The 27871-nt window shown below is 37.6% G+C and overlaps 2 protein-coding genes and 1 pseudogene across 6 annotated transcripts in view; 2 read left to right on the forward strand and 1 right to left on the reverse strand.

The window, feature by feature from the left end:
• The first annotated feature begins 4526 nt into the window (after nucleotides 1–4526).
• Nucleotides 4527–16917, forward strand: GTF3C6 (general transcription factor IIIC subunit 6). 3 transcript variants are annotated; one of them, XR_013176350.1, is made up of 7 exons: nucleotides 4527–4783; nucleotides 5143–5223; nucleotides 5920–5983; nucleotides 6095–6139; nucleotides 9085–9198; nucleotides 11094–14237; nucleotides 14367–16917. XR_013176350.1 is itself a non-coding variant. In XM_077162669.1 (6 exons), the coding sequence occupies exons 1-6, from the start codon at nucleotides 4670–4672 to the stop codon at nucleotides 11387–11389; spliced, it is 714 nt and encodes a 237-aa protein (XP_077018784.1). In that variant the 5' UTR covers nucleotides 4527–4669; the 3' UTR covers nucleotides 11390–16917. The 3 variants fall into 3 exon arrangements, 1 of the variants encoding a protein (XP_077018784.1); XR_013176351.1 differs by having other exon boundaries at nucleotides 11094–11643; nucleotides 14092–16907; XM_077162669.1 differs by having other exon boundaries at nucleotides 11094–16917.
• Nucleotides 13315–27807, reverse strand: LOC143685066 (tumor protein D52 pseudogene; annotated as a pseudogene). Its single transcript, XR_013176352.1, has 2 exons — nucleotides 27628–27807; nucleotides 13315–14844 (listed from the first exon to the last, which is right to left on the reverse strand). The product of XR_013176352.1 is annotated as a tumor protein D52 pseudogene (transcript).
• The window catches only part of RPF2 (ribosome production factor 2 homolog), a 64818-nt gene continuing 64507 nt past the window's right edge, over nucleotides 27561–27871 (forward strand). The window contains exon 1 of one of the 2 annotated variants that reach the window (XM_077162668.1): nucleotides 27561–27855. In XM_077162668.1, coding sequence (XP_077018783.1) covers nucleotides 27833–27855 — 23 coding nt within the window. In that variant the 5' untranslated portion in view covers nucleotides 27561–27832. The remainder of the gene's footprint in view (nucleotides 27856–27871) is intronic. The other variant, XM_077162663.1, reaches the window with a different exon arrangement.

Below are 27871 nucleotides of genomic sequence, written 5' to 3' on the forward strand. Positions count from 1 at the left end.
GATTCAGCAATCATACTCATTTGTTAAATCCTATCTTCTCAGCTATACTTCTCCTTCTGTCTTTTTTCTTTTTTTTTTTTTGTGAAAAGCAACATATGTACAAAACAACAATAAATTTCAAAGTACATTGCAACAATTAGTTGTAGAACAGATTTCAGAATTTGGTATGAGTTAAAATTCCACAACTTTAGGTTTTTACTTCCAGCTGCTCTAAGATACTGGAGACAAAGAAATAGCATATAATGACTCAGCACTCATACTCATTTGTTAAACCCTTCCTTCTTTGTATAACTCTACGATCACCTTTGACCTTTCTCCCAATCTTTAGGGGTATCTGGGCCATGGCCATTCTAACTTTTTCATATTGGAAAGGCCTGTTGATAATATGGGATGGGGGATGGAACTACTCGATGTTCTGGAGAGGCTGGCCCTTCTGCATTTCAGGGCTTATCTGGTCCAGGAACCCATCTGGAGGTTGTAGGTTTTGGAGTTACCCTAGTGCATGGAAACTTTGTAAGAGTCTCACGTAATGCCCTAGGCATTCTTTAGGATTGGCAGGATAGGTTTTGGTTGGGTTTGGGCAAATTAAGACAGGTAGTAATGTCTAACTGAAGTATGTGTAAGAGTGACCTACAGTGTACTCTGTCAACTCCATTTGAACTCTCTCAGCCACTAATACCTTATTTGTTACATTTCTTTTCCCCCTCTTAGTCAGGATGGCATTGTTGACCCCATGGTGCCAGGAGTAGGCTCATACCTAGGGGTCATCTCCCACACCACCAGGAAGACTTTCATCCCTGGATATCATGTCCCACATAAGGGAGAGAGTAATGATTTCACTTGCAGAGTTGGGCTTAGAGAGAGAAAAGCCACATCTGAGCAACAAAAGGGGTTCTCCAGAGGTGACGCTTAGGCATACCTATAGGTAGGTTAAGATTCTATACTACATACATAAGCTTCACACGAGTAAGCCTCAAGATCAAAAGCTTGATGGCCAATTGATTTTTGACAACAATGTCAAATTTGTTGAGTGGGGATACCAACTCAGTTGGTATTTTCCTAATACCAACAAATAGTATTGGGAAAACTGGATATCCACACGCAAAAGAATGAAAGTGGATCCCTATCCCACACCATATATAAAAATTAATTCAAAATATATCAAAGACCATTCAAAAGATCAAGGTCTTGGCCTATTGATTTGGGTGTCCCTAATGTTTGACACAGTATCAGAGGTTTCCCTGGTGGTAAAGTTTCATAGTTCCATATTTTTTCTCTCATCCCTCAGGGAACTTTGCCAATACTTTTTGATTATCTGTTTAATATATTCTGGGATGTATCCAGGCATCACATTAAGCCATACAGGATTAAAGGCCCTCATTCTTATTCTGGGCTCTCTGTGTTTCAATTGTTGAAATGAGCTATCTAGACAGATTGATTATGTGCTACAGAAAATTTAGGTTCTGGACAAAATAAACCATTCTTCCTTTGGTCTCAAAAAGTAGGTGAGGTTCTAAATCTAGACAATGTCTTCTTTCCCCTGTGTTCTGAATTACCTTAATCCTGACCTGATAGCCTTCATTCTTATCTCTGAGGTTATACATACATAAAACAGCCTCTCAAAATCCAGAAATAATAATTACCACTCCAGACAAAACGTGACTGCTGGTGTAGATATTTTAAGAATCTATCCTGCTTGGAGTTCCTCAAGCTTCCTGGATGAATCTATTCAGATTATTCACCAGATTTGGGAAGTTTTCAGGAATTATTTCTTCAAATCCCTTTTTTTCCCCCTGTGAATGGGCCATTCTTTCTTGTTTCTTTGTGTGTTTTATAATTTTTGTTGAGAATTGGACATTTTGAATATTATAATTTTGCAAATTAATGTTTTCCCACTCCTCTGAGATTTAGCTAGGTTTTTGTTGTTGTTGAGGACTGCAGCCATTAATGCGTGACTTCGCTAAACTATTTTTGATCCCAGTTGGGGAATGGAAAGAGAAAAGAAAAAGAAAGAAAGTACTGCCTGTTTAAGACACCTTTGTCCCCTGAATGGAACAATGCCATCCTCAGAGCCAGAGGTGATCTGAAGTAGCTGAATAAAAGTAGTGATCAGTGATCAGATCACAAACCCCCTTATTTTAGAGGTCTTTTTTATAACCTACCCTGGCACCAGCAAGCTCCTCAGGAGCCTGGGCTGCAGTTATTACCACTACCTGCCATGCAGCTAGAAGATGAGAGATGGTATCTGCTACAGAGAGGGTGAAATTTGCTGGTATTTACTGCAATTTACCAGCATCTTCCTCCAGCTCTTCCCAAGATGCTGCATAATACTCCAGTAGGCTCCAGAGTTTCAAAATAGTTGATTCAGACAGTTCCTGACAGTTCAATAGTAGTTTTGGTGGAGGTGATTCCTGGAGCTTCCTTCTCTGCCACCTTCTGTTCCCCACCTGTTGCTTCTATCCTTAAGCAAAGATAATGATTTTTTTCTAAGTTGACATCTGGGCCTTATTCTCTTTTTCGTAAGTCATTCAGTGTTGTGGATATTAAGAATACATTCCAGTTTCTACATAGGGAAAATTTCTCCCAATCTTCAAAAGGCTTCTTTTTCTTCCTCTTTCAAAGTTGACACTGATAGATTGTGCCGCCCAATCAGTTCCTGTTTTCTCTCTGAGAGATGTTTCTACTCTAAATTTATTTTCAAACTGTATGAGCTCTAGGCTATGGAGCAAATACTGTACTGCCTCCTTTCTTTCCAAGGGAATGGTTTCCTAGCCTTGTGTAATATATTATATAAAAATTATTTTACAGATTTTATATACATATATTGTAAACACGCAGAACATATTTGGAAACATACCAAGAAACTGGCAAAAAATGGCTGCCTATAGAAAGGAGAGTGGGGGATAGGGTAGAAGGTTTACTTTTCACTCTATGGCCTTTGGCAATTCATTTAAAACAAATAAAAATAATAATTACTTCATAAAACCAAAATAGTAACCTTGGCTAGAAGCTTGAGCTTACTTACTTGAAAGGGACATGTTGAGTTATTAAATCGACCTTGCAAAACACATAGTTTCATTCCTCAAGTTTTTGCTTCTGCTGTTATTTAGGTTAGATTGTCCTTCCCCTCTCGGTTTTCTTCCCATTCCAATAAAATCTGACAATTTATGCCATTTTAAATTTACAAAGCATTTTTAGATACACGACCTAATCTTCAATTTAAAAAATACACAGGAAGTATAACTTTTTATCCTTATATAAGGAATCAGAAAACTGAAGTTGAGAAAGAGGTCCAGATTATTAAATTACAGAGCTGGAATTCTAATCTACAACTTCGAACAACTCCAGTGCTCTTACTATTAAAAAAAAAAAACAAATTAAATTCTATTCATTTAATTGGGCAACTGGGCAAAAATGTACAAGGATGTTTACCAAAGGGGTGTTTTACAATTTGCACACTTTGTAAATAACCTAAATATTAAAATAGTAAACAAAATACACAAAAAAATTAGCAACCACAAAAAAAATTCTATGCAATTGTAAAAATTATGATGTAGATCCATCTTTATCATTGAAAGTACGGAAAAATAACCATGATGTATAAAGTAAAAAAAAGCAAGTTTAAAAGCAGGATGTACAATGTGAACACATTTTTGTAAGAGTGTGTGTGCATAGAAAAGTCTCAAAGAATATCAAATTTTTAAAAACACACAATCCAGAATTTTGAATTACTAATAATAGATTAAACGCACATTAAAATGTTTACTATGTGCTGAGTTCAGGGCTAAATCAATTTTATATGCGTATTATTTAATCTAACCCTCACTGTAACTTATTTGTCTAAGGCTTGGTTGCTAATATGGTGGAAACAGACTTCAAGACTCCAAAATTCATGCTCAATCACTAGATCATCATGCCTCAAGTAAAAAGACCGTTTATTTTATAATCAGAAAATCCATGCGGCTACTTTAAAATTTTCTGTTCAAAACTCTCCTTCCCCGTGGTCTCTTTCCATTCTCAAAACAATTTATAGCTCGTATAGCACTTACGGCAACCCTACCGGCACATAATCGGCTGGGTCCGGTCAGACACCCCTCCTAGGCCCTACACTCTTGGAGACCTGAAACCCAAGGGTATTCTTCTGCAGTTTTCACGCACTTTAACCGTTAAACTGAAACGTGCTCTTTAATGTGTCTCGGACGAAGCTGAATTAAGGATGTTTACACAACATTACTAATTTATTTCTAAGAAATGGACGCCCAGTTAGCACAACGCCCCTCTATTTTCCCCCTACACAGTGGTTTCCGTGCTTGCGCCTTCTCCCTCGCCAGCGCTCTCCTCCCACCCTGGCTGGGGGGCCTGGGGGCCCGGGGGACCTGGGGGGCCCGGGGCGCGGCGCCTTCCTCGCAGGGCCCCACACGTGGGGAGCCCCGTTTTTCCGTGAAACCAGAGGCCCCCGGTCCTCTCAGAAAAAGAACTAACCCGCGGCCAGCGGCGGGTATCGAAGGGGCGGGACGGCAAGCGTAGGCGGCCGCAGCTCTCCGCGCCCACCTACGCCCACCCACGCCCACCTTCCCGTCGGAGGTCGCCATCTCACGTTCGGGAGAGAAGAGGTCTGCGGGCGAGGGGAGGAGAGCGAGCTCCTTGGGAGCGGCTGCCCGCACTCAAGATGGCGGCCACGGGCGGGCGTGGGCAGACGCTGGAAGGCCCCGCGGAGTGCGGCATCATGGCGGCGAACGAGGCGCGGGCTCCCGACGATGGAGAAGAGGAGGAAGAGGAAGCAGTAAGTGCTACGCTAAAAGCTCGGACGGCGGTCACTGTAATGACTTGGCCGGCTGTGTGGGGAAGGGAAGTCCGACATGCGGCCGACGGAGGGGGGCCCCGCGGGCGCCTCCTCGGTCTCTGGCCTCTGGGCTCGCGGAGCCGGGAACGTCTGGCCCCAGCCCCATCTGTCACCCGTTAGAAGGGGGAAGTCGCGCAAGTTACCTTAGGTGGTGTCGCTTGCTACCTCTCGTTGCAAGCAGAACCGAGTTTTCACAAGGATACGATGGTTGCAACAGGGATTTTTGGTTTCCCCTGTTAATTTTCTCTTCTCGCACGCCCTCTTGCTCGTAAATTAATAACCCTTCTTTCTTCCACCAGGAGCAATTGGTTCTAGTGGAGTTGTCAGGAATTATTGACTCAGACTTTCTCTCAAAATGTGAAAATAAATGCAAGATTTTGGTGAGTCTTCTAGATGGGGGATTGTGTAGGCATTCTTAAATTTAAAATAGGAATGAGTACTGAAAGGCCCATCTTCTAAGACTGATATATTTATAGAAGTGTAAGGGGAATATGGGAGCAGATAGGAGAAAATGCCTGACTCTACTTGAGTTTCTGGATGTGTGGCTGGAGAGAAAGGTAAATGTTTGGAGGAGGTAATCTTTTTATATATTTTCATATATGACAAGCAATATGATATATTTTGCAAATATGTAGTCGTTTAGAAAGTAAGGAGGCAGAGAAAGAAACATAAAGTGAAGGGAGGTAAATAAAATATGCACACAAAGGTTAAACTGGAAGAGAAGGAAGGAAAACCGACTATCAAAAGACTTCAGAGCCCTCAAGCTCTGCACCCTGGGACTGTGGCATTATGAATTACCATCAGTTTTAGCACTTTACTTTAAAATCTTTGAGCTACTGTTGACGAAACTTCCACAGTTCTTACCTTAAACTTGAAGATGTTCATTAAAATAGACCTGGCTACTTGGGGGTTAAGGGGTCTTCAAGTTGTAACTGCTGAGATAGAGTAGTTTTACCTTATCGTGTATTTGTTGGAATAAAAAGCTCTCAAGGTGCCCCAGTTTTGTAGATCAGCCTCTTTGTACATGATGAAGGCTTTTTCTAATGATGATTTTATGATTCTATATTCTCATGTAGGGAATTGACACAGAGAGGCCCATTTTGCAAGTGGACAGCTATGTTTTTGCTGGGGAATATGAAGGTAAGATGTTGGAAAGATGAAGTTTTTTTCTTTTTTCTTTTTTTTTAGTATGCCTTCTAGTGAAAGTAGTTCAGTTATTTCTCAACAAACTACCCTCAAATATTTTTGCAGACACTCTTGGGACCTGTGTTATATTTGAAGAAAATGTGGAACATGGTAAGTGATTGCTAGTCTAATTTTACTGTGAAATATTTCAAACATACTTATTTGTTGATTATTAAATATGTAGTGTATCATTGTCTAGCTGTATGAAATCCTATCATTTTGCCAAACTTTCAGATTATAGTTATAAAACATTCCAGATACATTTGAAGCCTCTTGTATACCCCTCTCCAAATTTACTCTTTCCCTCTTTCTTCAGAGGTAATCACTGACCTGAAATTGATATATAACTTTCCTGTGCCTGATTTTATGTTATATATGTATATATCCACAAACATTAATTGACATTGTTTTGTATGTTCTCAAACTTGATATAAATTACAGCACGTGACACCTATTTTGTATTTTTTTCACTCAGATATGTTTTGAAGTTCATACATGTTGAGATATATAGCTCTAGTTTATTTTTGATGCTGCTTAGTATTCCATTTGATGACTATACCACAGTTAATTTGGCCATCTTGATTATTTCCATTTCACCTATAATTATTAATAGCTACTAACACTTCTATATGCCAGACATTATTCTGAATGCCACATGTATTCATGTAATAATCCTCACCACAACCTTATGAGATAGATACCATTATTATCTTCATTTTATAGTTGAAGAAACTGAAGCACAGAGAAGTTAAATAACATTCCCAAGGTTATACATGAAATAAGTGGCAGAGCCAGTATTTGAACCCAGGTAATCTGGCTCTAGCATCTACATTTTTTTGTGTGTGGGCAGGCATTGGGAATCGAACCCAGGTCTCTGGCATGACAGGTGAGAAATCTGCCTGCTGAGCCACCCTGGCCCACCAAGCGTCTACATTCTTTATTATCCTTATTACCTCAACAAAAATTTGCTACCACAATATTCTTTTTTTTTTGACGAGGAAAGGAGGAGAGAGGAAAAGTTTTCTCTCTTTTATTTTTTAGTGGTAAATTTTTTTATTTGGAAATAATTTCAGACTCACAGGACAGTTGCAAAAATAATACAAAATCCAAACAGGGAACTTCATCATATCCCCCATCCAGATACCCAGATCTACCAACTTTTAACATTTTGTCACATTTACCATATCATTATACCTACCTGTCTATCCATCCAACTATTGATTTATCTATTTTCAAACAGTTGAGATTAGGTTTTATACCTCATGCTCCTTGAACACCTAATACTTCTACATACGTTTTCTAAGAATGAGGATGTTCACTTATGAATCCAGCTTAAGTACAGTTTTCAAGTTCAAGAAATTTAATGATATAAAGTTTAAAATCCATATATTCCTTTTCTTTTCATATGTCCTTTTGGGTAATTTCTCCTCCATTGTTAGATCCAGTCCAGTATCACCTATTGTAATTAATTGTCATTGTCTCTTTAGTCACTCTTTTTTTTTTCAGTTATGGAAACATATCCCAAGCATACCATTCAGTGGGACTAATCACATTCACAATTTTTGCTACCCTCACCACCATCCTGCCATGAGTATTCTTGTTTCTTCTTATGCATACATATACATATATATATATATGTGTGTGTGTGTGTGTGTGTGTCTGTAAGGTATAAATTTGGAATGCTAGATTGATGACTGCTCTCGTTTGCTAGCTGCCAGAATGCGACATACCAGGAATGGAATGGCTTTTAAAAAGGGGAATTTAATAAGTTGCTAGTTTACAGTTCTAAGGCCAAGAAAATGTCCCAATTAAAGCAAGTCTATAGAATAATATCCAATCAAAAGCATTCAGGGAAAGATACTTTGGTTCAAGAAGGCTGACGAAGTTCAGGGTTTCTCTCAAGTAAAAAGGCACATGGTGGAATGAACACAGTCATAGTTTTTCTCTCAGCTGGAAGGGCACATGGCAAGCAAGGGCATCATCTGCTAGCTTTCTCTCCTGGCTTCCTGTTTCATGAAGCTCCCCGGGAGGCGTTTTCCTTCTTCATCTCCACAGCGCTGGCTGATAGACTCTCTGCTTCATGGTGCTGCAGCACTCTCTGTTCTCTCGGAATCTCCTTCATTCGCCAAAATGTTTCCTCTTTTATAGGACTCCAGAAACTTATCAAGACCCACCCAAATGGGTGGAGACATGTCGTCACCTAATCCAGCTTAACAACCACTCTTGATTAAATCAAACCTCCAGGAAGATGATCTGACTACAGTTTCAAACGTACAGTATTGAATAAAGATTAAAAGAAATGGCTGCCTTTACAAAATGGGATTAGGGTTAAAACATGGCTTCTGTACGGGACATAACATCCTTTCAAACCAGCACAATGAGTGTGTGTATCCTCAGCCTTACTATTAGGTTAAGTCATATGAAATTACCATTTTTGATTAAACATTGACAATTTCATATGTTCCACCGGTAGAGAACACATTGTTCTCTAAAGTGTTATATCGGTTTATAGGAAGTTTTCAGTTCCTATTTTATCTTTGGCTCAGAGCCTCATTTTCCTTCCTGCCTGAGCCCATGGTTTTCTAGAAAGCTGTAAACTAGGTAGCTAGTTGGCAGCAGTTTTTTTCCTCAGTCTTTTATGAGTGCAGTGTTCCCACCTGAGCCTCTGACTTGAAGCAGTGAGTCTGGCTCTGAACCTTCACTTTGAGTGGCAGAATTCTAAACCTTATAATCTTGTGGATCCAAATTCCTGGCCCTCATTTCTTCCTTCAGGGCTGAAGCCTAGCAGGCCCATGACTTTAATCTCACTTTTAATTTTGTATTTCTGTCCCCTGGAGGTCTTTGTTATTTTTTGGTTCAGTTGTGTTTTTTTTTTTTTTTGTTATATACTTTATCATTTCTCTGTTCTTGGTTTGAATTAAAACTTGGATTTAAAATGTACACTATTTTGAGAGGGAGTAGGTTAGTCTAACTTCCTGGAGTTAACCAGGCTTAATATGATTATTTTATCTGATGACATCAAGTGGTATGATAATTGAATTCATTTTATGCTCTAGTGGATGCAGAAGACAATAATAATACAGTGCTGAAGTATAAATGCCATACAATGAAGAAACTCAGCATGACAAGAACTCTTCTGACAGAAAAGAAGGAAGGAGAAGAAAACATAGGTTAGTCCATTCAGTTCTCTGAAAATAGATGATTCAGTTTTGTGTTTGTTTGATAATACATGGCTCAGGACAGTCCTTTTACTTTATAGCAATAACTATATGTAATATGTTTGATACATTAAAATTGAGGGTACTCCATGAAAAGTAACAAGCATAGATTTAGAATTCAGTTGAACTATAATAGAGCAGCTGGCACTGGGGACATAATAAGAAGTCTTTAGCTGTTTTACAGTAAAAAGTACTGTGAAGAGTTTGCCAAGAAACTTGCTATGATTTCCAATCCCTAGGGAATTCAGCAGTCTTTCTTTTTTTTTTTTTTATTTAAGTAAAACTTCCTTGTAAGTGGAGAGGATATGAAGGTAGCATTCCTAGATTCCCAAGATAAAATCCTAAGGGATCCCCTAGGAAATTTTGGCAGCTGCAGCAACCTTCCCTATAATAGTCAGGGTTCTCCAGGGAAACAGAACTGACAGGATATATATAAAATATATGTGCGTGTGTGTATACATATAATGTAAATAATATGAAATTCATTATAGGAATTGCTCATGTGACTGTGGGATGGACAAGTCCACATTATGTAGGGCAGCTCGCAAGTTGTGAAGGAGAAGCTGGCCTGCTGAAGTAGACATGGAAATTCTTCCTTCTGACTGCTGAAATAATCAGTTCTCCATTTAAGGCCAACTGATTGGATAAGACTTCTCTCTCTGCTGAAGGCAGTCTCCTTAGTTGACTGTAGTTATAATGAGCTATAAATGGCAATCAACATACTGTTGATTTAAATCCACGAAATATCCTTAAATTAATAGTTAGGCCAGTGCTTGCTTGACCAAACAAGTGGACACCATTATGGTATTTGAATAAATTGACCATACAAGTTAAATTAGATTTCATGCTACCAAAAATTAAAATTTTGCATCAAATAAGTATCTTTTCCTCTGGTCTCACACAGAAGTTGAAGTTTTAAAATACAAACCATGTCATCATTTACCCTGTATTCTGATTTACGTTAATCTTATCCAGATCAGCTCCATTCATATATCTAGTTGGCGCCTGATCACTTTTTCAGCTTTTTTAACAGTTGGTATATGGGGTGATGCTGACTTTCATAGCTTCAGAGCTCTAAGTCTAGAGTCTCAGATGTCACACAGATAGCCGAAGTTACAGGGAACATCCAGGCTAAACACAAAAAATGCCATAATTACATGGAATCTTGAATAGGGAGGGAGATATTGCTGGTTTAAGTTACTGTGATGCCCCGGTACATCCCAGAGTAGTTTGGACAGAGAATAAAAAAGTATTTGCAAAGTCCCTTCTCCCTTGGGAGAGAGGAGGAAATATGAAATTTCCCCACCTGGAGAATTTCTGATATTCTCGAAAGCACTGCAGACAAACAATTTAATAGGCCAAGCCCTTAATTTTGGGGCTCATCCCAATGAAACTTATTACTGCAAAGGAGAAGCTAAGCCTACTTGTAATTAAACTCAAGTGTCACCCCTAAAGAACTGACTTGGAAGATGATAGAGTAGTACCATCTATTATAATAAGAAAATTGAGTAAGTAAAGAAAAAATTGTAGACAAGTGACAAAGTTTTCTTTACTCTTGGGACCTGATAGAGCAGTGAGAACTCAAATTATTTTTCAGAATGAGATAATTGAATTCTGGGAAAGGGATTTGGAATAGTAACTGAAATTGATTACTTTTAGTAATTTTGATGAAATCACGGAAATATGTGATTATTTTATCAGTAGTTATAAACAGTGTGTTCCTCGGTTTAAGTTGGTGTTTTATTTTGACATGTATTTACAGGATAAATATTTAAATTAAAGAAAAATATTAAGTAACTAAAATTTTTTTACATGTTACTTTCTTGGTATGTTTTCCACCCCGTTAGGTGGTGTGGAGTGGCTGCAAATCAAAGATAAGGATCTCTATAGACCCAACATGATTTGTAGCTTTCTACATGAAAATCAACATGAAGAAGTTGTAACTCCGCCCCCAGATAAACCTCTGGAGTTGGAAGAGCAAGAGAGTCAAATAAAAAACAATTCAAATCTGGATTTTGAACAGGGGAAACCACTGCACTTGGAAATAGAGGATTCTGGTCCTCTTGTCAATATCCCTTCTGAAACAGAAGGTTCTGTTATGATGGAAACTCAAGATGCTACCTTAGAAGCCACTCCTAGATGAAGTGTTTTTCATAATAACTAGTCATGATTTTTTTTTAGAGTTTTTCTATCAGTGATTAGCTCTGTTTCTTTAAATTATTTATGTATTGTATAATTTCTGTTGGCTATACACCTTTCCAGTTATAGCACAACTTAATATAGCAGATTCATTCAGGGCCAGACATGAATTGAATTAAAAACAAAAACAGTTTAAACAACTGTAGAGACTAGGCTCATCCCTGACTGATGAGTCCTTTAAATTGGAGGTTTACTAAGGTAAGTGTATTTGTTTTCTGTTGAAGCCATCACAGATTACTACAAACTTAGTGTCTTAAAACAATAAAATAAATTTTCTTAAATTGTGTAGGTCAACAGTCTGACATGGATCTCATCTGAGCTAATATCCAGGCATTGGCAGAATTGTATTTCTTTCTGAAGGATATAGAGGGAATTCCATTTCCTTGCTTATTCATTTGTTGGCAGAATTTAGTATGGCTGAGGTCTCCATTTCCTTGCTTTCTGTCAGCTGAAGGCTATGTCCACCTTCCAGAGCCTGCCACACTCCTTGGCTTATGGCCCCTTTCCTCCATCTTCAAACCACAATAGCAGGTCAGCAGGTCAAGTCCCTCTCATGTTTTGAATTCCCTGCTTCTTCTATCATCCTATCTCTGACTGAACCTTTTACTTTCTGCTGCTTCTTTTAAGGGTCAGTTTGATTACACTGGGCCCACACAGATAGATAATCTAGGATAATCTCCCTATTTTTAAGTCTCTAACTTTGATTTCATTTGTAAGTTTCTTTTTACCATAAACCTTAACATCTATAGGCATAACGTTAGGGATTAGGGTGTGGACATCTTTGGGGGAGATGGCATTTTTCCACCTACCACAGTAAGTATATCTAGGAACAGTGAAAAAATTCTGAAGTGCTAAGAATAAAGGTACAATTCTTGCTACTCCAGTTGAAGTTCTACTTCTTTACCAATTGAGAAAGATTATTGAAATTCAAGTGTGAGTCATTTTATAATTGTGATAACTTAGATGTGCTGTAATTTATATATTTTTCTTATTCAGTGTTCATAATACAGTAGATAGTACTACTCTATCATCTTCTTAGGATTTTCCTGTTGGAGCATCCAACACATAGCAGCTACTTAATAAATATTTGTAGGCTTTCAAGAACACTCTCTTTGAGAAAGAAACAACTCTCTTTCAAATAGTTTTGTGATTAAGGGAATGGGGGGAAACAGAAAGAAGTCTAAGTTGAGTAAATATGTATGAACCAATGAAAAACTTTAAAGTGGTGGAATGATAGTGATGGTGGTATGGTTAGGAAGAGTAACTGAATCAGCCTATTGTGGCCAATAAAGTAAGATCAGTTGTTTCAGGATTCCTTTCCTAGGCTGCTCTGGAAAGTAGCTGTTACCAGAAAGGTGACCTGACATTTTTATATTTCCATGAAGACCAAGGAAAATGACAGTGATTGTAACTTAAGATCTCTTAAAATATGATACTAAATTTTTACCATATATCTCTTCGATTAGCTTGTGAATTCCTTAAGAGGCAGAAACTATATCTTAGTAATGTTTAAGTGCCTCATCACATCTAGCATAATGTCTTTTGCATTTTAGACAGTCAATAAATATTAACTGAATAAATGAGAAAAAATAAACACCTGTCTGGGACTGAAAGTGAAAATCAGCTTGGCTTGAGAAGAAAAAAGTAACATTATGATTAATCATTCTGGGAGTACAGACGCAGATAAAGCCAGATGGCAAAACACTTTCTGCCAGGGTTATGCAGCACGGCAAAATGCCATAAGGACTCATTCTTTGAATGTATTTTTTTAACCAATTATGCCCTTCAACTCACTTTGCAATACCCATTTATTCCTGCTATACTCGGTTGCTAAGCCCTCTCACTTTATGACAGTATCCAAGCCCTAGTAAACCCCTCTTTTTCTAATCCTGCCTCAAACAGCAACAATCCAGAACATATACTGCTTTCTTAGACCCTCTGCAGAATCCTCCAGCAAGAACTCAAACTATACAAAAAAAACCTTCCTTCTTCCACTTTGTTGAGCAGCATTCTTCATTCCTTTGGAGTGTCCTCTTTCACTGCATGGAATTCAGTTTGATTTTTTTTTTCTACTGGCTATAAAGAATTTATTAAGCTTTTGCATGTAATAGAGAATAGTTCAAATTGCATCTGTAATGCTCACAAAGCTTTAGCAGTCAAGAATAGCAGCATGTTACTAACAGTCAACATTGTGGCTTTTCAAATTTGATTTTTATAAGATAATTTATCCTGAAGTAAATCAAGTCATGCTTTCAGAAAATGCTCTAGGTCACTCCAAGCTTGGCAATTAACATTTGGCATAAACAATAATGAAACAATAACAACTTGATAAACAACAAATACAACATTGTAGGCTATAAACATATGTGGCATAAGGGAAAATGTGGTAGTTATATAACTAGTAAGTCGTTACTAGAATTAGGAGAGTACCTTGGCTTCTGCACATATGTCCAGAGGCTTTGATTCTTTGAACTCCCAGTACTCAGTTGTCAAAGTAGAGGGCATTGTCTACACCGTTACACTTTCTAACACATTGAAAACAAATAAAAAGTAATGAGTCTTTTTTTAATGCATTACATCCTCGGGAATTATCACCAACCTAATAGTACAAATGATTTGAAAGTTTGAGTTTTTTATGTCTTCCAGCTTTTTAGTGATGACTGATCCAACAGATGAAAAAGCAGTTGAAACCTTCTGTCCAGCTTGAGACAAGCCTTTAGATGTCTTCCTGCAGGCCAATGTTACTGTCACATCTTGCCAACCTAAAGCAATGTCCTGCTTTAGTTCCTGTAGTGAGTTGACTCAGTTTCTGCTTGATCTCTGCTAGATGCTTCACTTTTGCTGCTAACACTTGAAAAAGAGTCTGAATTTCCTCTTTAAAATATTCTCTTTTTCACTCTTTTTGCTCCTCTTCCGATAAGGTCCTGTGGCACTCACTGATCATGGCAACAACATCATCTAATTCCTCTGGTACTGGGTCTGTTCTCAGCAGTTCTGTTCTCAGCACCTGTTTCTGAAAAGTAGGTGATTTGGGTGGAGATTGTCTACTAGGAGGCAAGTAGAGATAGTTTTTGTTCACTCCTGTGTCAAAATCAAATGGTGACTTGTAGTCCTTATATAAATCCATCTCTCTAGAATCCATTCAAGACAAATGCAGAATGCATGGTTCTGGAACCTCTTAGTATTATTCAGTTGAGTCCTGCTTTGGCCATATTCTCTTAGTTCTACAATTTGATTTTGACAAACTACAGGTTTGTCCTTGTTGGGTTTTGTTGCTTGAGCTTATTAAATGCTAATCATTTTGTGTTTGCTAATTACCAGCAGAAATAACTCAAAAATAATCTCAGGAGTTTTGCATATTAAAGGGAAAATGAAGTTAAATTTCAGTTTGCAATTTGGCTGAGGTAAGGAAGATGAAAAGGAAAAGTTAGTGGTACTAACTGGAAAAGAAGATAAGCTCGTCAATTTGTATGGTAATTTCAACTCAACAAAATAAATCTAGTTATTAGCATTTATAATAATTTACAAAATTTAAGCACCTATTATGTGGTACTTAATAGGCATAACCTTTGCATTTAAATTTGCTGTGAAGAGGCCTTTAGCCTTTTAAAAGGGTGAGTCAGAATATTTGGCTTTGATTATTTTTTCCCCTTTATTAGATAAGTTATGGGTTTACAGAACAATCATGCATAAAATACAGGATTCCTGTATATCACGCTAACACCAACACTGTACATTGGTGTGAAACATTTGTTGCAACTGAAGATAGCCCATTTTTATAATTGTACTCTTTAAGTCTATGATTTAATTTAAAGGTTCACTGTTTTGTAGTGTACCTCATGGATTTTTCTTTTAATTTTATTCTGTTATATATACAAGCTAACATTTCCCCTTTTAATAATATTCAGATATATATTTCAGTGCTGTTAATTGTATTCACAATGTTGTGCTACCATCACCACTGTTCATTACCAAAACATTTCCATGGTTCCAAATTGGAACCCTGTATGTTTTTTTTTTTAAAAAGCTTCAACATATAAGATACACAGGGGATGGCACAGAATCTACCAAGTAGACTTTCCTCATTCAGGTTTTCTTCAGTCATTTTCTAGCTCAAGCCAGAGGGAAAGAAGCCTGAGATCTGTGGTGGGGATTAGGCCTTGCCACTGGCTACAGCTAGGGGCTAGGATGTGCTACTAGCTCCTCCCTTTGGGCCTGGGCCCCTTGGCTGCTGGGAGGAAAGCAAAAGGCCAGCCGGGGCAAAAACAGGCCAGTCTGTGCTCCCGGAGTGGGGGTGGGGGAGTGGTCAGCCTGCATACCACGGACCCGTGCTCTTGTTCCGTGTAGACTGTGCTGTAGCTGCCCCAGCTTCAGAGCCCCCTGCGTTGCTGCCCACTCCCTCTGGCTCATCCCTGCTCCCTGCTTTTCCCATCGGCCAGCAGATCCCGGAAAGTCACAGCTCTTCCTCAATAAACTTCTGGTTTACAAGGACCAGACGAGGGCCTCCCAATTGTTGGCCAAGGAACTATGGAATCCCAGCCCCATCAGTACTCCTTGCCTGGGGGCTTTTGGGGAGCCCCTCACCCATCACTGCCCATGCCTACCACTTGTCCCCACCTCTGGCTTCTCCTGGCACGTGGGGCCTACACATTGGTGCTCACCAGCCTGCCCTCAGGTACACCCACTACTTGGGACTACTACTAGGTGCCTGTGGGTTGCCCCTTTCCTCCAGGGCCTCTTCTTCCCAGGCTTGGGGAAGGGCATGGGACCCCTGAGACCTTGGCCCCTCTAAGCAGTAGTAGGTTTGCCCCATACCCATTCCATTCCAGGGTCTAAGCCTAACTTGTGTCCCGACTTCTCTTGCCCCCCATCTTGCCTTGTCCTGTACATTTTAAGTTATAACTTCCCATTCCCTATTCCCATCCCCTCCCCTGGTAGCCTATATTCTATATTCTGACTCAATGAGTTTGCTTATTCTAGTTGTTTCAAATCAGCATGGTCATATGATATTTGTCCTTTTCTTTCTGGCTTTCACTCAGAAACTTCTGATGTGAATGACTTTATTTCCAAATTTAATGAAGACTTGTCTTATAACTCAATTTTGAATGCCTACTAAGGTAAGTTGGTAACATTCTCTACTTAAAGGTCTGCATGTTTTTCTAGGAAGAGTTAAATATTAAAATCTTCTGATAATGAAAATGTACTAAAATTGATCATGGGGATGTATGCACAACTATGTGATGATATGGTGGGCCAGTGATTGTATACTTTGGATGGGTTGTATGAAGTGTGAATATATCACAATAAAGTTGCAGTTAAAATTTTTTTAAAAGTTGAATGTTAGCATTGAAAGTGATCTTTAATATAGTTACTTTAACCTCATTTCATAGATGAGGTAACAAAAAAATTTAGACCTAGAACTTCCGCTTTTATAAATGTATCTTAAAGAAACATGCAGAAAGATTTATGTAAAAACATGTCCCTTAAAGTACTATTTATAATAACAAATTTGGAACTTACCCAAATGTTCAAAAATAGGGATTGTTAGAATTAGAGTGTTCCATAACACTGCTCTCTTGCATTAGAAGAACATTTAATGACAAGGGAAAATGTTTATGGTATATTATGAAATGAACAAAACAAGTTTAAAAAAAAGATCCCTTGATAATTAGACTATCTGTTGGGGAAAAAGTTAATTAAATCATTCTTGGTTTTGGAGGCAACAGTAGAGTTGACATAGTAAGGTAATTAAAGGTTAGATGAAGTTGGAAGAATGTGACAGTATACTGTGTTGGCTGTCCAAAGCTTTAAAAGACACAAACACGAGGCTTGGGGCCAGCTTTATTATGTAAAAAAATCATAAATCAGATGACTGTTAAATCAAGAATGGCGAATTTAAGGACCTTCAAAAATCCTCTCCATAAAAGGAATGAGGACACTGACAAAAATGATCAAAATTAACATTTTCACAACTTTGTAAATTAACATTTTCTCAACTTTGTAACTTAACTAAAGGAAGTGAGTAAACTAACTGAAATAAAAATTTCACAGGAAGGGCTTGTTTAGGATTGAATAATGTCCCTCACAAAAGACATGTTCAAGTCCTAACTCCCAGTTCTGGTGTGAACCCATTTGTAAATAGGTCCTTTGAAGATGATATTATTAGTTAAGATGTGACCAAACTGAATGAGGGCAGGTCTTAATCAAATATCACATAAGTCCTTATAATCCAAGAAAATAGTACATGAAAATAGAAACCATAAGTAGAAGTGCACATGTGTGAGAGATTTTGGGTTTCTGGCCTCAAAAGCATAAACCAATAAATTCTTATTGTTCAAGGCAACCAGTGTATGATATTTGTCATAGCAGCCCTGACAAACTAAGACAGGGCACAATAGCAAATTTGAGTTGGCAGAAGAAAGACTCAGAGACTATGAAGACAGGTAAATAGTTGACCTAGTTTGAGAAACAGAAAAAGGAATGAAGAAAAATGAACATCATCTCAGAGATCTTTGGGACACCATCAAATATACCAACAAATACATAACAAAAGTCTCAGAAAGAGGGGGAGAGAAAGTATCAAGAAGAATATTTAAAGAAATAATGCCTAAGAACTTCCTGATTTGATGAAAAATATTAAGTGCAACGAACTCTAAGCACAATAAACAGAGATCTTCACATAGACACAAAATCAAGCTGTTGAAAGATAAAAAAAAAAATCTTGAAAGCATCAAGAGAGAAGTAATTTATCACATATTCTTGCTGAATGCTTGGCAAGACTTGAAGGTGTTTCACATCAGAAACCATGGAAACCAGAGCAGTCTCAAGGCATAATCAAAGTGCTTAAAGAACCAAGAATTCTATATCCAGCAAAACTATCGATGAAAGTAAGGGAGAAATTAAAACATTCCCAGGTAAACCAAAACTGAGAGGATTCATAGCCAGAATACCTGCTGTACAAGAAATACTAAATAGAGACCCTCAGGCCAAAATAAAAACAGTAACTTGGTTGGATCCACATGAAGAAATAAAGAGTACCAGATAGAGGTTACTATATAGGTAAATATAAGAGTATAAATGTATTTTTGTAGCTTCCCCCCCCCCCCATCTGATTTAAAAGAGAACTTCATAAGATAATACTTAAAAATCCATGTTGCTGGGAATTCAGTTAGAGAGTTCCCAAGACCACTGCCAGATTTGGTGATTTGTTAGGAAAACTCAGTACTTGGCATGGTTTATTACAGTGAAAAAAAATAAGGAAAGTCAACAAAGGGAAAAACAAATGAGATGAAATCTGGAAGAAATCAGGTGCAACCTTCTAGAAGTCTTCCAGTGGGGTCACATAGGATATGCTAAGTTCCTCCACCAATGGGCTGTGGCAGCACAAGTGAAATGCTGCTATTCTAGTTTGCTAGCTGCCGGAATGCAATATACCAGAAACAGAATGGCTTTTAAAAGTGGAAATTTAGTAAGTTGTTAGTTTACAATTCTAAGGCCGAGAAAATGTCCCAATTAAAACAAGTCTATAGAGATGTCCAATCTAAGGCATCCAGGGAAAGATTCCTTGGTTCAAGAAGGGCGATGTAGTTCAGGGTTTCTCTCTTAAGTGGAAGGACGCATGGCGAGCACAGTCAGAGTTTCTCTCTCATCTGGAAAGGCACATGGTGAATACAGGGTTCCTCTCTCATCTAGAAGGACACTTGGTGAACACGGCATCATCTGCTAGCTTCTTGCCTGGCTTCCGGTTTCATGAAGCTCCCTGGGAGGCATTTTCCTTCTTCATCTCCAAAGGTCACTGGCTCGTGGACTCTCTGCTTCATGGTGTGCAGCATTCTCTGCTCACTCTGAATCTCTCTCATTCTCCAAAATGTTTCCTCTTTTATAGGATTCCAGAAACTTATCAAGATTGCCCAAATGGGTGGAGACATGTTGTCACCTAATCCAGCTTAACAATCACTCTTGATTAAATCACTTCTCCAGGGAGATGATCTGATTACAGTTTCAAACATACAATATTGAATAGGGTTTATTCTGCCTTTATGAAATGAGATTTAGATTAAAACATGGTTTTTCTGCATAAATACATACATCCTTTCAAACCAGCACAGCTGCTAACCAGGAAGCTTGTTAGGGCTCAATGCTTAAAGTTTTTATTGGGGATAGGCACAAAGGCACCCTCTGCCTGGCACATACCTAGAATCCAGACTTAAAAGGAAATCACATGATCAGCAGGAACCAAACTCTGTACAAATAAAGTTCAGGCACTGTGGGCTGGACTTTCCAGTTAGGGAACTAGGAAGCCTTCTGAAATGCAAGTTCCCAGACTCCAGTCAAGGGCTAACCTTGCATGCAGGTTTTTCTAAGGATAAGTAGCCAGTTCTCTTGTTTAAAATCTATTCTGCATAGGCATATGATGTATAAAGACGTAATCTGTATGACAGTATTAGCACAAAGTAGGGAGTAGGGAATGGAGCTATGTAGGAGCAAAGGTTTTATATATTAGTGAAATTAAGTTGGTAGTAATCCAAACTAGATTGTTGTAAATTAAGATGTGCATTTTCATCCTCAAAGCAATCACTAAGAAAATAACTCAAAATATATAGTAAAATAAATGACAAGGGAATTAAAATGGTATATTAGAAGCTATTTAATACAAAAAAAGGGAGAAATGGAGGAATAGAGGAACAAAAAACAGAAAAGAGCAAAATGGTAGATATGAATCCTATCTTATTGGTAGTTACGTTAAATGTTAATGGATAAAAGATTCCAATCAAAAGGCAGAGACTGTCAGAATGTATTTTTAAAAAATGATTCACTATATGCTATCTACAAGAGACACACATTAGAGTCAAAGACACAAATACATTGAAAGTACAAGAATGGAAAAAGATATACTAGGCAAACAGCAACCAAAGGAAAGCTGGAATCATAAAAATATACAAAATAGGCTTTAAGACAAATATTGCTAGTAGAGACAAAGAAGGACATTTTATAATGAGTAAGGATCAGGAATATGCAAAACTTATAAACATTTATATGCTTATATAAACATATATATATTTATAATGAATAAGCATCAAGAATATGCTATATATATATATATATATATATATATATATATATATATATATACCGAATAACACAGTCCCAAATACATGCAAGCAAAGCTGAAAAAATTGAAGGAGAAATGAACAATTTGACAATAATAATTGGAGACTTTAAAACTCCACTTTCAATATGGATAGAACAACTAGACAGAAGATAAAACAAATAGAGGACTTGAAAAATACTGTAAACCAATTAGGCCTAGCAGATATCAGCAGAACACTCTACCAACAACAGCAAAATATACATTCTTATTGAGCACCCATGTAATATTCTCCAGGATAGACTGTATGTTAGGTCAATACATTTTAAAAGATTGAAATAATATAAGTATGTTCCTGATTGTGCTGGTTTGAAACTGTTTTGTACCCCAATAAAGCTGCATTCTTCTAATCCAGTCTTGTGGGGGCAGACGTGTTGTTGAGTGGAACCTCTTGATTAGATTGTTTCAATGGAGATGTGACCCTGCCCTTTCAAGGTTGGTCTTAATCCACTTACTGGAGTCCTTTAAGAGGGAGAGTCTTGGAGAAAAAAAATGCCCTGGGAGATGCTAAAATAAGAGATGAAATCCAGAGTTTACCTCGGACAATTTCAGAGAGGACACACAGACCTTAGAGAGAGAAACTTCCTAGAGACGCTAAGACCCGCAGGGCGCAGAAAGCTACTGGAATCAGAAGCTGAAAGCAGCAAACTAGGAGCAAGGACCAGCAGATGCCAGCCACTTGCCTTCTCAGCTGACAGAGATGTTCCAGATGCTTGAGGCCTTTCTTCAGAGTCCAGGTATTATCTTGTTAGCGCCTTAATTTAGACATTTTCATGGTCTTAGAACTCTCTGTCTAGAGTCTCTAGGGGAGAATTCATTCTTTGATTCTTTTAGATTCTGCTGGCAGTCAGCATTCCTTGACTTGTGGCCTTGTGGCCACATTGCCTCTTCTGTGTCTCTGTGTCTTATCCTCTTTTGTTTTTTACAAAAACACTTGTCATTGGATCTGGAGCCCACCTGAGTAATTCAGGATGATCTAATCTTAAGATCCTTAATTATATCTGCAAAGACCTGTTTTCCAAATACAGTTTACGTTTAAAGGTTCTAGAGATTTGGACATGAACATACCTTTATGAGAGCCACTGTTCAACCCACTATAGTATTTCCTCTGACCCCCAAAATTCAGGCCTATTGCACATTCAAAATATATTCACCCCACTCCAATATCCCCAGAAGACTCAATCCACTACAGTATCAACTCTAAGTCTAAAATCTCATTTAGATATCATCAGCTCAAAAGTCCCTAAATTCATCATCTAAATCAAGTATAGGTATATGATTCCTCTCCATGTGTGAACCTGTGAAACTAGAAAATGTTATCTGCTTCCAAGATAAAATGGTGGGACAGGCACAAGAGAACAGTAACATATTCATTTCAAAAAGGGAGAAAATGAAAGGAATAGAATGGTCATGGGTTCTAAGCAAGTCTGAAACCCAACAAGGCCAATTCCATTAAGTTTCAAGGTCTAAAAATAATCCTCTGTGGTTCACTGCTCTGCCTTCTTGGCTGACAGCACTACTCTCTGGGCCTGCCTCTGCTCGCACACCTCTGGGAGCCTCAACTTTTTCCTCTGTGTTGCTTGTGTCTTCTCTTGTATCTCACATAACACTTGTCATTAGATTTAAGGTCCACCTAAGGAATCTAGGATGACATCATCACAAGATCCCTAACATAATTACATCTGCAGAGACCCCTTTTCCAAATAAGGTAATGTTCATAGATTCCTGGGGTCAGAATGTAAAAGTATCTTTTGGGGGGGCACCATCAACCCATTACAAAACTTACAACAAATAAAGATACCTCTTTTAAAATGCCAGGACCAAATAGTTTCACTGGGAAATCTAACACATGCTTAAAGAAAAATTAAAAGTAGTCCTTCCCAAGCTCTTCCAAAATGCAGAAGAGAAGGAAACACTTCTAAATTCATCTATGAGGCCAGTATTAATCTGATACCAAAGCCAGAGAAAGACTTAACAAGAATAAAAAACTATGGATCAATATTGCTTAAGAATATAGATGCAATCCTCAGCAAAAGACTAGCAAACTGAAACCAGCAACATATAGAAAGGATCATATGTCATAACCAAGAAGGATTGATTCCAGGATCAAAGGTTGGTTGAACATATGAAAATCAATCAGTGTAATATACCTTATTAATAAAATAAAGGACAAAAACTTCATGATCATCTCAATAGATGAAGAAAAAAGCATTTGACAGAATCCAACACCCTTTCATACCAAAAACATTCCGCAAACTAGGAATAGAAGGGAAGTTCTTCAACCTGATAAAGAGCATTATGAAATCCTACCACTAGTATCAAATTCAGTGGTGAAAGACTGACAGCTTTCTCACGATCAGGAACAGGAGAAGGAGGCCTACTCTTATATTCTCATGTTTTCTATTTAACATTATATTGAAGGTTCTAGCTAAAGCAGTTAGGCAAGAAGAAAAAAAAGGAATACAAATTGGAAAGGAAAAAATAAAACTCTATTTGCAGAGGACAGGATCCTAAGGAATACAGACATACATTAAAAATACTATAAAAGCAAATAAATTAGACTCCTAGTCACATGTTTAAACACTAGGAATCCTTTCCAACATGGCCTTGGACAACTACCCAGACAAGTGATACTTACACATTGAAGGCGCAGTCACACCAAATTCACAGTGGATCTGTTGAAAATCCTCATTGGCATATTCAACCAAAAACCTTACCCAGATTATGCCATCAAACAAAAATATCTTTAGAAATTAACACTGAAGAGTCTAGAATCCAGATTTGGTTTCATATTTGGAGAGCTAGACATTTATTCCAGGGAAGAACAGAGCCTGATCAGGCCTTAGAATCAAGCTAAAACCACAGGCAAGATAACCCAGCAACAATTCAAGATATAAAAGCCAGATGGTGCCATATTTCCTATACTTCTTCCCAATTGTGTACTCTCATCAGGGTATGTAAGACAACCCTTATCATGGAACTGATTACAGAGAAAGATTTGCAAAAGAAATTGGGGTTCCAGAGTCAAGAGCCTAAATTTGGTTTCAAAACTGAAGATCTAGATTTCATGTCCAGAGAAAATATAACCTGATGAGATCTCAGAACAAAGACAAGGCCAGGGACAAAATCTCTGAGATGAGAAAGTTCAAAGTATAGAAGCAACGTAAAGTATCACCAACCTCACTAGCAACCATTTTATTTCTCTAGAACCAGAATGAGGGCACAGAAACAAGTTCAGTGTATCTGATATCATCACCTTGGGTCCCAAATCTCTCTCACTCTTCCTGGGAATGCACCCTTCCTCTGAGAGTGCAAGTTGGACATTCTGGAAATGGTAAGCAAGACTTCCGGAGGCGACACTGGTCTAAGAGACGCTCCACAACGCTACTGAACAAGCCTGGCTCTAGAATTCAGCAGAGCTTGAAGACAGTGAAAAAAAATTAATAGATATAATCCACTATCTGTCTCTATGAAATTTGCTTATATAGGTATTTCATATAAGTGAGATCATACAGTTATTAAAAAGCTAATAAACCAGTTCAGCAAGGTTGCAGGATACAAGATCAATAAATAAATATAAATTATATTTCCATATAGTAGCAATGAACAAATTGGATAACAGTTCCATTTGGATAACAATTCCATTTACATTAGCACCAAAAAAGAATAAAATACTTAGAAATAAATTTCACAAGAATGCAAGAATTATGCACTGATGCCACAAAACATCACTGAAAGAAATTAAAGAAGATTTAAATAAATGGAAAGCCATTCTTTGTTCATACTGACTTACTATCATTAAGATGGCACTACTACCCAAAGCAATTTTACAGATTCAATCCCTATCAAAATCCCTATTTTGTTGCAGATATTGAGACACTTAAACTAAAATTCACATGGAAACCCAAGAGATCCAAAACAGCCAAAACAATCTTGAAAAATAAGAATAAAGTTGAAGGACTCATATATCCTGATTTCAAAATTTTCTACAAAGCTACATTAATCAAGATGGTGTGGTATGGGCATAAGGATAACATATAGATCAATGGAATAGAATTGAGAGTCCAAAAATAAAACTTCATACTTACAGTCAATTGATATTTGACAAGGGTGCCAGAACAAATCAGTGAAGGAAAGAATAGTCTTTCTTTTTTTTGTGTGTGTGTATTTGTACATAAAGCAAATATCTTTGTTTTCCTTCTCTTATTCCCTTTACATGACAAAAGTTGTTCACGTTACAGTGGTTAAGTTATAGGATGTCAAATTTCAGAGGGAATTTTACTCAAGGTTGCACCCTATTCTGGAGAGATTTAGTATGTTTCTGGTTGTACACAGGACAATTGAGCATTGCGAGGTGGAAAATATGTCTTTTATTGTTTTCTATTTAAAGTATGGGTTAAGTTGATGTCTGTAGCTGCCAGGTTGACAAGGGGTGGACTGTGATGGTTAGGTTCATGTGTCAACTTGGCCAGGTGATGGTGCCCAGTTGTCTGGCCAAGCAAGCATTGGCCTAACCATTACTGTGAGGGCATTTTTTGGACTTAAATCATCAGTCAGTTGATTGTATCTATGGCTGATTACATCTACTGTCAACTAAGGGGAGTGTCTTCCACAATGAGAGAAGTTTAATCCAATCAGTTGAAGGCTTTTAAGGGAGAGGTGATGACTTCAGTAGTCAGAAGAGAGAAATTTTGTTTCTACTTCAGCCAGCCAGCCTCTCCTGGAGAATTCATTGCAAACCTTCATCAGAGTGCCAGTTTGCAGCCTGCCCTATGGACTTCGGACTTGTGCATCCCCATAGTTGGGTGAGACACTTTTATAAAATATCATACTATTTATGTATATCTCCTGTTGGTTCTGTTTCCCTAGAGAACCCTGACTAAAACATGGCAATATGGTAACTAGAAGCCACATGCAAAAGAATGAAATCCAAAATGCATCAGACCTAAATGTAAGTGATAAAACTAAGAAATTCTTAGAATAAAAGATAATAATCTTTGTGACCTTGGTTTACGGAATGATTTCTTAGATATGACATCAAAGCACAAGCAATAAAAGAAATGATGGCTAAATTGGGCTTGATCAGAATTGAAAACTTTTGTGCTCAAAGCATACTATCAAAATGAAATAACCCACAGAATGAGAAAAAACTATTTGCAAAGGGACTTGTATCTAGAATAAAGAACTATTAGAACTCAACAATAAGACAAATAACCAAATCTAAAAATTGGTGAAAATATGGTATGTGAATATATCTCAATAAGATATAAAAAAGAAATGGGTGAAGAATTTGAATTGTCATCTTTCCACAGAAGATACAGGTCAACCAGCCCACAAAAAGATGCTTAACATTATTTACTGTAAGAAAAATGCAGATGAAAACCATAATGAGATACCATTTCATATTCACTAGAATGGCTATAATAAAACGATGGATAATAATAAGTGTTATTGAGGATGTGGAGAAATTGGAACCTGTGACCAGACAGAATTCTTCCTCAAAAACTGTCCGTCTTAATCCTCAGAATCTGTGAATATGTTACTTTACAAAGCCAAAAGCACTCTGCATATCTGATTAAATTAAGAGTCTTGAGATAGGAATCTTTTCCTGGATTATTGAGTAAGACTCAGTATCATCACAAAGATCCTTTTAAGGTGAACATTACACCATGTATAGTCTGTATGTGTATAAAGATTTTTCAATAAAAATATTTTTTAAAAAAAGGAGTATTAGAAAACGGAAATGTGAGATTTGAATAACGTGTTTTAAGATGTAGAAAGAGACCATGAGCCAAGGAATGCGAGCAACTTTTCAAAAGCGGTAAAGGCAAGGAAATGGATTCCCACTGGAGACTCCAGGAGGAATGCAGCCTTTCTGACATGTTAATTTTAGACCCATAAGACTTAATTCAGATTTCTAACTTTCAGAGTTGTAAGAGAATACATTTGTTTTTTTTTTTTAAAGCCATTAAGTTTGCAGTAATTTATTACATCAGCATTAGGAAACTAACAAACCCTTTTATATTTCTGGTGGGAGTGTAAAATGGTACAAGTATAGCCACTTTGAAAATCTGTTTTGCTGTTCCTCAAAATGGTAAACATAGAATTACCATATGACTCAGCAGTTGTACCCCTGGAGAAATGAAAACATTTTGCATGCAAAAACTTGTACACAAGTGTTCAAAGCAGCACTATTAATAATAGCCAAAAAGTGGAAACAACCCAAATCTCCATCAGCTGATGGATAAATAAAATATGGCACATCATTTTATTTATTATTTATATTAATATAACAATAATTATATATTAATATATAAGATTTAGTAATTATAATCAATGATAATTAATAAACAATTATTTATTATTTCATAAACAAAATATGGAATATTACTTAGCCCTAATTAAAGACATGAAATATTGAACATGCTATAACATGTATGAAACTTGAAAATATGCTAAGTGAGAGAAGCAAACTCATATGGTCACACATTTTATGAATGTATTTATATTACATGTCTAGAATAGGCAAATCCATAGGAACAGCGCATAGATTGTTGGTTGCCACAGGCTGGCAGAAGGGGAAAATGGGAATGACTGCTACTGATATGGGGATTCGTTTTGGGGTGATGAAAATGTTCTGGAATTACATAGTGGTGAAGGTTGCACAGCTCAACGAATTTAGTAAAAACCAATGAGCTGCACATTTTTAAAGACTGAATTTTATGGCATATGAATTATATTTCAATTAAAAATTGGAAAAAATCACAATCAGTATTTTCTGATTACGTTCTTGTGCCAGCCACTATGGCAGTAACAGACTTCTGCCCTCACTTACCTCATAGTTTAATTAATAGTGGGCATTTCATGTTAAAAAATATATTTAATGACTAGATACTGTGTTAACAACCTTGCATTGGCATCCTAGGAGATTCCCTGAAGACTAATACCTGACCCCTGCATACCTGACACCAAATATACATACAGACTAGTACGTCAAACAGCTACAGGAGACGTTTCTTAGTATTACTTCGCACCTAGAATCCCCGGGAAAGAGAAATCAAAAACCGGTAACCAAGGCAACAATCAGGGGCCAACCGAAAACGACCACCAGTCTGTGTCCGACCCGCGCCCAGGCGGATCAAGGAAGTGGCGTCACGCACAATTTCCGGTTCCGCGCAAAGCCATAGCTCGTAGAACAGAGCGGTGCACGTGGGTTCGCCTTTTCGGGTTGCTGTGGTGATGGATGCTTTGGACCGAGTGATGTAAGTTCACTGGGGT

The sequence above is a fragment of the Tamandua tetradactyla genome, chromosome 5 (assembly GCF_023851605.1).
Source record: "Tamandua tetradactyla isolate mTamTet1 chromosome 5, mTamTet1.pri, whole genome shotgun sequence".
In the NCBI taxonomy this organism is placed as follows: Eukaryota; Metazoa; Chordata; class Mammalia; order Pilosa; family Myrmecophagidae; genus Tamandua; species Tamandua tetradactyla.